Source organism: Gopherus evgoodei, unplaced genomic scaffold, assembly GCF_007399415.2.
Source record: "Gopherus evgoodei ecotype Sinaloan lineage unplaced genomic scaffold, rGopEvg1_v1.p scaffold_51_arrow_ctg1, whole genome shotgun sequence".
Classification (NCBI taxonomy): Eukaryota; Metazoa; Chordata; order Testudines; family Testudinidae; genus Gopherus; species Gopherus evgoodei.
Window position 1 is genome coordinate 1,153,181 of NW_022060072.1, and position 10,190 is coordinate 1,163,370.

General features: G+C 69.7%; 1 protein-coding gene across 16 annotated transcripts in view; it reads left to right on the forward strand.

Annotated features, from left to right (window-relative positions):
• MINK1 (misshapen like kinase 1) overlaps nt 1–6,587 on the forward strand; it is a 77,515-nt gene extending 70,928 nt beyond the window's left edge. For 13 of the 16 annotated variants that reach the window (XM_030547052.1, XM_030547054.1, XM_030547057.1 and 10 more), the window contains 3 exons: nt 1,911–2,070; nt 2,792–2,931; nt 4,272–4,775. In XM_030547052.1, coding sequence (XP_030402912.1) covers nt 1,911–2,070; nt 2,792–2,931; nt 4,272–4,355 — 384 coding nt within the window. In that variant the 3' untranslated portion in view covers nt 4,356–4,775. Of the gene's footprint in view, nt 1–1,910; nt 2,071–2,791; nt 2,932–4,271; nt 4,776–5,923 lie in introns of those variants that run through there. The other 3 variants (XR_003998296.1, XR_003998297.1, XR_003998298.1) reach the window with 2 other exon arrangements.
• The last annotated feature ends 3,603 nt before the right edge of the window (nt 6,588–10,190 follow it).

A 10,190-nucleotide genomic window follows, 5' to 3' on the forward strand; every position in this document is an offset into this window, starting at 1 on the left:
GGTGCTGGGGTGGGGTCACACTGAGCCCCTGGGGGTGGAGCATTGGGGGCAGAGTCACACGGTGCCCCTGGGGGTGGAGCACTGGGGGCGGAGTCACACGGTGCCCCTGGGGGTGGAGCACTGGGGGCGGAGTCACACGGAGCCCCTGGGGGTGGAGCACTGGGGGCGGAGTCACACGGTGCCCCTGGGGGGTGGAGCACTGGGGGCGGAGTCACACGGAGCCCCTGGGGGTGGAGTCACACGGTGCCCCTTGGGGTGGAGTCACACGGAGCCCCTGGGGGTGGAGCACTGGGGGCGGAGTCACACGGAGCCCCTGGGGGTGGAGCACTGGGGGTGGAGTCACACGGTGCCCCTTGGGGTGGAGTCACACGGAGCCCCTGGGGGTGGAGCACTGGGGGCGGAGTCACACGGAGCCCCTGGGGGTGGAGCACTGGGGGTGGAGTCACACGGTGCCCCTTGGGGTGGAGTCACACGGAGCCCCTGGGGGTGGAGCACTGGGGGCGGAGTCACACGGAGCCCCTGGGGGTGGAGCACTGGGGGTGGAGTCACACGGTGCCCCTGGGGGTGGAGTCACACGGAGCCCCTGGGGGTGGAGCACTGGGGGCGGAGTCACACGGAGCCCCTGGGGGTGGAGCACTGGGGGCGGAGTCACACGGAGCCCCTGGGGGTGGAGCACTGGGGGCGGAGTCACACGGAGCCCCTGGGGGTGGAGCACTGGGGGCGGAGTCACACGGTGCCCCTGGGGGGTGGAGCACTGGGGGCGGAGTCACACGGAGCCCCTGGGGGTGGAGTCACACGGTGCCCCTTGGGGTGGAGTCACACGGAGCCCCTGGGGGTGGAGCACTGGGGGCGGAGTCACACGGAGCCCCTGGGGGTGGAGCACTGGGGGTGGAGTCACACGGTGCCCCTGGGGGTGGAGTCACACGGAGCCCCTGGGGGTGGAGCACTGGGGGCGGAGTCACACGGAGCCCCTGGGGGTGGAGCACTGGGGGCGGAGTCACACGGAGCCCCTGGGGGTGGAGCACTGGGGGTGGAGTCACACGGTGCCCCTGGGGGTGGAGTCACACGGTGCCCCTGGGGGTGGAGTCACACGGAGCCCCTGGGGGTGGAGCACTGGGGGCGGAGTCACACGGAGCCCCTGGGGGTGGAGCACTGGGGGCGGTGTCACACGGAGCCCCTGGGGGTGGAGCACTGGGGGCGGAGTCACATGGAGCCCCTGGGGGTGGAGCACTGGGGGCGGAGTCACACGGAGCCCCTGGGGGTGGAGCACTGGGGGCGGAGTCACACGGAGCCCCTGGGGGCGGAGTCACACGGAGCCCCTGGGGGTGGAGCATTGGGGGCAGAGTCACACGGTGCCCCTGGGGGTGGAGCACTGGGGGCGGAGTCACACGGTGCCCCTGGGGGTGGAGCACTGGGGGCGGAGTCACACGGAGCCCCTGGGGGTGGAGCACTGGGGGCGGAGTCACACGGTGCCCCTGGGGGTGGAGCACTGGGGGCGGAGTCACACGGAGCCCCTGGGGGTGGAGTCACACGGAGCCCCTGGGGGTGGAGCACTGGGGGTGGAGTCACACGGTGCCCCTGGGGGTGGAGTCACACGGAGCCCCTGGGGGTGGAGCACTGGGGGCGGAGTCACACGGAGCCCCTGGGGGTGGAGCACTGGGGGCGGAGTCACACGGTGCCCCTGGGGGTGGAGTCACATGGAGCCCCTGGGGGTGGAGCACTGGGGGCGGAGTCACACGGAGCCCCTGGGGGTGGAGCACTGGGGGCGGAGTCACGGAGCCCCTGGGGGTGGAGCACTGGGGGCGGAGTCACACAGCACTGGGCTGTCAGGCCATCCCATGGGAGCTGGGGGTCACAGGCCATGGGGCAGGCAGGCGGGCGGGCGCGTGACCTTTGCCCTCTGCCAGCAGATCCAGACGCACGTCACGCCCCACGCCATCATCTTCCTGCCCCACACGGAGGGGATGGAGATGCTGCTCTGCTACGAGGACGAGGGCGTCTACGTCAACACCTACGGGCGCATCATCAAGGACGTGGTGCTGCAGTGGGGGGAGATGCCCACTTCTGTGGGTGAGCCCGGACGCCTGGGTTCTCTCCCCGGCGCTGGGAGGGGAGTGGGGGCTGGTGGGTTAGAGCAGGGGGGCTGGGAGCCAGGACTCCTGGGTTCTCTCCCCAGCTCTGGGAGGGGAGTGGGGGCTGGTGGGTTAGAGCAGGGGGGCTGGGAGCCAGGACTCCTGGGTTCTCTCCCTGGCTCTGGGAGGGGAGTGGGGACTGGTGGGTCAGAGCAGGGGGGGCTGGGAGCCAGGACTCCTGGGTTCTCCCCCCAGCTCTGGGAGGGGAGTGGGGGCTGGTGGGTTAGAGCAGAGGGAGCTGGGAGCCAGGACGCCTGGGTTCTCTCCCCGGCGCTGGGAGGGGAGTGGGGGCTGGTGGGTCAGAGCAGGGGGGCTGGGAGCCAGGACTCCTGGGTTCTCTCACCGGCTCTGGGAGGGGAGTGGGGGCTGGTGGGTCAGAGCAGGGGGCCTGAGAGCCAGGACTCCTGGGTTCTCTCCCTGGCTCTGGGAGGGGAGTGGGGGCTGGTGGGTCAGAGCAGGGGGGGCTTGGAGCCAGGACTCCTGGGTTCTCTCCCCGGCTCTGGGAGGGGAGTGGGGGCTGGTGGTTAGAGCAGGGGGAGCTGGGAGCCAGGACTCCTGGGTTCTCTCCCAGCTCTGGGAGGGGAGTGGGGGCTGGGAGCCCGGACTCCTGGGTCCGCTGAGGAAGGGTCTCCCCCCCTGACTCTCCCCCCCGCCCCCAGCGTACATCTGCTCCAACCAGATCATGGGCTGGGGGGAGAAGGCCATCGAGATCCGCTCCGTGGAGACGGGGCACCTGGACGGGGTTTTCATGCACAAGCGGGCCCAGCGCCTCAAGTTCCTGTGCGAGCGCAACGACAAGGTGGGCACTAGGGGGCGCCGCGCTGGAGGGGGCCTTTCCCCATAGCTAGTTCTGGCCCCGCCCCAGAGGTGGGCGCATCTCAGCCCTGGGCAAGGGGTCCCCCCACCCCAGAGGTGGGCGCATCTCAGCACCGGGCAGGGGGTCCTGCCCCAGAGGTGGGTGCATCTCAGCACTGGGCGGGGGGGTCCTGCCCCAGAGGTGGGTGCATCTCAGCACTGGGCGGGGGGGTCCTGCCCCAGAGGTGGGCATGTCTCAGCGCCGGGCAGGGGGTCCCGCCCCATGGGGGGGGGGAGTCTCAGCACCGGGCAGGGTGTCCCCCCCCAGAGGTGGGCGCGTCTCAGCACCGGGCGGGGAGTCTCCACCCCATAGGTGGGCGCGTCTCAGCACCAAGTGGGGTGTCCCCCCCCAGAGGTGGGCGCGTCTCAGCACCAGGCGGGGTGTCCCCTCCCAGAGGTGGGCGTGTCTCAGCACCAGGCGGGGAGTCCCCTCCCAGAGGTGGGCGCGTCTCAGCACCGGGCGGGGAGTCTCCACCCCAGAGGTGGGCGCGTCTCAGCACCAAGTGGGGTGTCCCCCCCCAGAGGTGGGCGCGTCTCAGCACCAAGCGGGGTGTCCCCCCCCAGAGGTGGGCGCGTCTCAGCACCGGGCGGGGTGTCCCCTCCCAGAGGTGGGCGCGTCTCAGCACCGGGCGGGGAGTCTCCACCCCAGAGGTGGGCGCGTCTCAGCACCAAGCGGGGTGTCCCCCCCCAGAGGTGGGCGCGTCTCAGCGCCAAGTGGGGTGTCCCCCCCCAGAGGTGGGCGCGTCTCAGCACCAAGCGGGGTGTCCCCCCCCAGAGGTGGGCGCGTCTCAGCACCAAGCGGGGTGTCCCCCCCCAGAGGTGGGCGCGTCTCAGCACCAAGCGGGGTGTCCCCCCCCAGAGGTGGGCGCATCTCAGCACTGGGCGGGGAGTCTCCACCCCAGAGGTGGGCGCATCTCAGCACCGGGCGGGGAGTCTCCACCCCAGAGGTGGGCGCGTCTCAGCACCAAGCGGGGTGTCCCCCCCCAGAGGTGGGCGCATCTCAGCACTGGGCGGGGAGTCTCCACCCCAGAGGTGGGCGCGTCTCAGCACCGGGCGGGGAGTCTCCACCCCAGAGGTGGGCGCGTCTCAGCACCGGGCGGGGAGTCTCCACCCCAGAGGTGGGCGCGTCTCAGCACCGGGCGGGGAGTCTCCACCCCAGAGGTGGGCGCGTCTCAGCACCGGGCGTGGAGTCTCCACCCCAGGGGTGGGCGCGTCTCAGCACCAAGTGGGGTGTCCCCCCCAGAGGTGGGCGCATGCCAGACTGACTCCTGCTCTGCCCCCCAGGTTTTCTTCGCCTCCGTCCGCTCGGGGGGCAGCAGCCAGGTTTACTTCATGACACTCAACAGAAACTGTATCATGAACTGGTAAGGCCCCGCCCCCAGCGTTGGCCCCGCCCCCAGCGTTGGCCCCGCCTCTGGAGGGAAGGGGCGGGGCCGCCTCAGACACTGGATCCCTATGCCAGAGGCTCCGCCCCCACCGCCAGCGAGGATCAGGACCGACCAATCAGCAGAACCGATGCCTTGACCACCTTCCCCCTCACCTGTGTCTGATGCTGCTTGGAGCGGGGGCCTCTCCATGGTGACAGTGTCCCCCCCCTTTGACTGACAGCTGACTGACTGCCCCCCGCTTCGCTCGCCGCTCCCCTGACTCCGTGGGGACCTGCTCTGTTCATAGCCTGACCGAAATCTCCATGCCGGGCCAGGGGACCCCGGGTAACCAGCCGCCCCGCCCCAGAGGTGGGCGCATCTCAGCGCCGGGCCAGGGGACCCCGGGTAACCAGCCGCCCCGCCCCAGAGGTGGGCGCATCTCAGCGCCGGGCCAGGGGACCCCGTGTAACCAGCCGCCCCGCCCCAGAGGTGGGCGCATCTCAGCGCTGGGCCAGGGGACCCCGGGTAACCAGCCACCCCGCCCCAGAGCTGGGCGCATCTCAGCGCCGGGCCAGGGGACCCCGTGTAACCAGCCGCCCCGCCCCAGAGGTGGGCGCATCTCAGCGCCGGGCCAGGGGACCCCGGGTAACCAGCCACCCCGCCCCAGAGCTGGGCGCATCTCAGCGCCGGGCCAGGGGACCCCGGGTAACCAGCCGCCCCGCCCCAGAGCTGGGCGCATCTCAGCGCCGGGCCAGGGGATCCCGGGTAACCAGCCGCCCCGCCCCAGAGGTGGGCGCATCTCAGCGCCGGGCCAGGGGACCCCGGGTAACCAGCCGCCCCGCCCCAGAGGTGGGCGCATCTCAGCGCCGGGCCAGGGGACCCCGGGTAACCAGCCGCCCCGCCCCAGAGGTGGGCGCATCTCAGCGCCGGGCCAGGGGACCCCGGGTAACCAGCCGCCCCGCCCCAGAGCTGGGCGCATCTCAGCGCCGGGCCAGGGGATCCCGGGTAACCAGCCGCCCCGCCCCAGAGGTGGGCGCATCTCAGCGCCGGGCCAGGGGACCCCGGGTAACCAGCCGCCCCGCCCCAGAGGTGGGCGCATCTCAGCGCCGGGCCAGGGGACCCCGGGTAACCAGCCGCCCCGCCCCAGAGGTGGGCGCATCTCAGCGCCGGGCCAGGGGACCTCGGGTAACCAGCCGCCCCACCCCAGAGGTGGGCGCATCTCAGCGCCGGGCCAGGGGACCCCGGGTAACCAGCCGCCCCGCCCCAGAGCTGGGCGCATCTCAGCGCTGGGCCAGGGGATCCCGGGTAACCAGCTGCCCCGCCCCAGAGGTGGGCGCATCTCACCACGGGGTATGGGGTCCCTGGGTAACCGGCCGCCCCGCCCCAGAGGTGGCTGCATCTCAGCGGCTGGCTAGGGGTCCCTGGGTAACCGGCTGCCCCGCCCCAGAGGTGGCTGCATCTCAGCGCTGGGTGAGGGGTCCCTGGGTAACCGGCTGCCCCGCCCCAGAGGTGGGCGCATCTCAGCGCTGGGTGAGGGGTCCCTGGGTAACCGGCCGCCCCGCCCCAGAGGTGGCTGCATCTCAGCGCCGGGCGAGGGGTCCCAGGCATGGGTGGGGTGACAGGCAAACTCCCCTGTGAAACAGAAGGAGGGAGGTGGCCAGAGGCCTAGGCTGGGGGCACGCAGTGCTGTCGCTGTGGGTCGCGGCACTGACCATGGCCCCTGTGGTGGGGACTCGGAACGGCAGGGGGGCGCAGACCCATTGCTTTGTGCCAAGTTCGCTTTGCTTAAAGGTGGAGGCGTGGGGCAAGGCTGGGGCCTTTTCATCCCCCCGGGTGGGAGCCGTGGTGGTAGGGAACGCCCAGAGCAGCCCCCCAACTGCCTCGTGCACCCCCATATCTCCTCCCCTGGTCCGGGCAGATGGGGCGACCTGCCGCAGGGGTCTGGGGAGGGCGAATGTACAGGGGGACATGGGGGGCCTGGCCCCTCTGGGCTCTGTGTATATTTTGCTTTAATTATTTTTATTTTGTAACAAGGATTCATTAACAAAGCACTTTAAAGCCCCGACTGCGTCTTATGGGGGGCCAGGAACGCCCCCCAGGGCAGATTTGGGGTTATTCTCAAACTGACCCAGGAGAGTTGGTCTTAGAGTGGAGACTGGCTGGCCCAGGGGGGGCGGGGAATGGGGCAGGGGCCTGTCTCCTCGGGGGGGTGCCGGCCCCCCCAGCCCCACGTCAGGGACTGGCGGGCGCAGGGGGGCGGGGAATGGGGCAGGGGCCTGTCCCCTCTAGGGGGCGCCGGCTCCCACCCGGCCCCAGGGCAGGGACTGGCTGGCTCAGGGGGGCAGGGAATGGGGCAGGGGCCTGTCTCCTCTGGGGGGCGCCGGCCCCCCCCAGCCCCAGGGCAGGGACTGGCTGGCCCAGGGGGGCGGGGAATGCGCCCCTGTCTCCTCTGGGGGGCGCCGGTCCCCACCCAGCCCCAGGGCAGGGACTGGCTGGCCCAGGGGGGTGGGGAATGGGGCAGGGGCCTGTCTCTTCTGGGGGGCGCCGGCCCCCCCCGAGCCCCAGGGCAGGGACTGGCTGGCCCAGGGGGGCGGGGAATGCGCCCCTGTCCCCTCTGGGAGGCGCCGGCTCCCACCCAGCCCCATGGGAGCCTGGCTGCAGCAGCAGTGCAAGGGTTAATGGGGGGGGCACAGAGCCAGCATGCAGATTCTCCTCCCTGCCCCCCTGACGCTGCCTGCAGCTGAGGGGTGCTGCCTGGAGCCCCCCCAAGAGCCATATGGAGTGGGGGGGGTTGTGGAGTTCATGGGACCCCCCCAGTATTCAATTTCCTCTGTACGTTGCTTGCATCTGTCTATCAAACACCCCCTGCGCCGTGGCCTTGAAATTTCATCTGTTAATAAACAACCAAATTCTGTGACTTTCCCCGCGTGGTCTGGCGTCCTGTACCCCTCGGGGCGGGCAGGGGGCAGCCGGGGGTGGGCACCCAACAGCAGGAAGCCGGTGTCCCTGGGTGGCAGCTGGTGTGCCCCGGGCCGGGGGGGGACGGCCAGGCAGTGGGGTTCATGGGGCCCGTCCATACTATCCCAGCAGGTGTTGCAGCTACGTCAGGACCCCGAGTGAAGCCCCTTCCTCATTCCCCCAGTAACCTCCAGACCAGTCACCCGGAGAGCCTGGCCGGTGCCGCAGAGTTTTGGCAGGACGGTGTCGGCGGGAAGTGGGGATTGTTTAAGAAAATCCCCCAAAGTCCCCAGGAAAGAGGTGAAGAAGCCAGCCTGGCATTCAGGGGAGGTGTTGGGTGTACGACCACCGGAAAGGGGGAAGCCGTGACGAGTGTAAGCCAGAACTGTAGGGCACTGATGAGGAAAGCTAAAGGCCAAGGGAGACCTGGACAGCCGGCGGAGTTAGGAAAGCGCATTGTCATTGTATCGGGGACAAACCGAAGCCTGACACGGGGTTCACACACATTTCGAGGGAGCGTTGGCGGTGAAGTGGCCCGTTACCACCCCTGCGGTCATGGGAGAAGGACGGGAACTGCTGTCCTAAGCCGCCAATCCAGCATGTCTGTCCCTGGTTCTTGGTGTCTGGCAGAGCGATGAGTTTCAGCTCCCCGGCTCGTCTCTGGGAGGCGGGGGGCAGGTTTCCTTTGCGGACCAGACGGGGAGCGATCGCTTTGTGAGAAGGGTTCACCCACCGGGGAGGGGGCGATTTTGTCTTTTATTGTTTTCCTGCGTGAGGTCAGTCCTGGGGCCACGTAATGGCTGGGGGGGTATTTAGCGCCCTGGAGACGGTACCCCAAGCGGGCGTGGGACCCCTGGATCTGGAAATGAAAGGGGTGGTTTGTGCCCCTTGTTCTGGCAGGGGCTGGCGCCGCTTGGAGTTGGTGGGTGCTGGTCTGCGGGGCGCTGGCGCCCAATGATGAGTCTGGAGAGGTTCGGGGGGGTGTTAAAGGCCAGAAAAGGGGGTTCGGGGAAGGTTTTTTTCCCAGGAGGTGGTCCCCATCGAGGCTGGGTTCTACCGATTTAACGACACGGTGACCCTAAGAACATCCCCGTGCCCCCCAGGCCCCATGACCACTTCACTCGAAGCGTGTGTTCAGCTGTGGGGCTGAGTCCCTCTCCCAGCCTGCAGAAAGGCCCTGGGGGGCGCAGAGCTCGGCCCTCCCACCCGTCTGACGCCGCCGAGAGTTGAGGGGAGCTCGCTGAGCCCTTCGGGTGCGTTTTCAGCCACCCCTGGAGCCGGGAAGACCCCCCCGTCGTGCCGATGTTTAAAACGGGCCCACGGGCCGACCCGAGTATTTCCAGCCCCGTCAGCCTGACGCCGATCGCAGGCGGGATAAGGGAGCGGCTCGACGCGGGACTCGCTTCGCGGAGAATTAACGCCGACGGGCGTGGGATCGCGGCAGCCAGAGCCGCCCAGCCAGCCTGCTCGCTGGGTGCCAGGGTGACGGGCCGGACTGGGACTCGGCCGACGGAAAGCTCCCGCGGGCCGTGTTAAACGAACGAACGAACCGACGGGTCTCGAGTGTACCTGGAAACGCAGCATTGTCGGCGAGACGCCGCGCTTTCCGCTGGTGTCCCGCAGGGCTCGGCTCTGGGAACTGCTGCCTAACAGCTTCACCGATGATCTGGGGGGGACCATAAAATCACCCCGATAGTTTGCAGGTGACCCAACCATTGGGGGAGTGGGAATTAGGGAAGAGGCCGGGGCCCCGGTTCAAAGCGATGTGGATCACAACCCAGGGCCTTGGCTGGAACACGGCTAAATGTCACCGTACGCGACAAGGAACGAAGGCGTCAGCCGTACACAGGCCGGGGGGTCTCTCCTGGGTTCTCTCCCCGGCTCTGGGAGGGGAGTGGGGGCTGGTGGGTCAGAGCAGGGGGGCTGGGAGCCAGGACTCCTGGGTTCTCTCCCCGGCTCTGGGAGGGGAGTGGGGGCTGGTGGTTAGAGCAGGGGGGGCTGGGAGCCAGGACTCCTGGGTTCTCTCCCCGGCTCTGGGACAGGTGTGGGGGCTGGTGGGTCAGAGCAGGGGGGCTGGGAGCCAGGACTCCTGGGTTCTCTCCCCGGCTCTGGGAGGGGAGTGGGGGCTGGTGGTTAGAGCAGGGGGGCTGGGAGCCAGGACTCCTGGGTTCTCTCCCCGGCTCTGGGAGGGGAGTGGGGGCTGGTGGGTCAGAGCAGGGGGGCTGGGAGCCAGGACTCCTGGGTTCTCTCCCCGGCTCTGGGAGGGGAGTGGGGGCTGGTGGTTAGAACAGGGGGGCTGGGAGCCAGGACTCCTGGGTTCTCTCCCCGGCTCTGGGAGGGGAGTGGGGGCTGGTGGGTCAGAGCAGGGGGGCTGGGAGCCAGGACTCCTGGGTTCTCTCCCCGGCTCTGGGAGGGGAGTGGGGGCTGGTGGTTAGAGCACGGGGGCTGGGAGCCAGGACTCCTGGGTTCTCTCCCCGGCTCTGGGACGGGAGTGGGGGCTGGTGGGTTAGAGCAGGAGGGCTGGGAGCCAGGACTCCTGGGTTCTCTCCCCGGCTCTGGGAGGGCAGTGGGGGCTGGTGGGTTAGAGCAGGTGGGGCTGGGACCCAGGACTCCTGGGTTCTCTCCCCGGCTCTGGGAGGGGAGTGGGGGCTGGTGGGTCAGAGCAGGGGGGCTGGGAGCCAGGACTCCTGGGTTCTCTCCCCGGCTCTGGGAGGGGAGTGGGGGCTGGTGAGTCAGAGCAGGGAGCCAGGACTCCTGGGTTCTCTCCCCGGCTCTGGGAGGGGAGTGGGGGCTGGTGGTTAGAGCAGGGGGGCTGGGAGCCAGGACTCCTGGGTTCTCTCCCCGGCTCTGGGACGGAAGTGGGGGCTGGTGGGTCAGA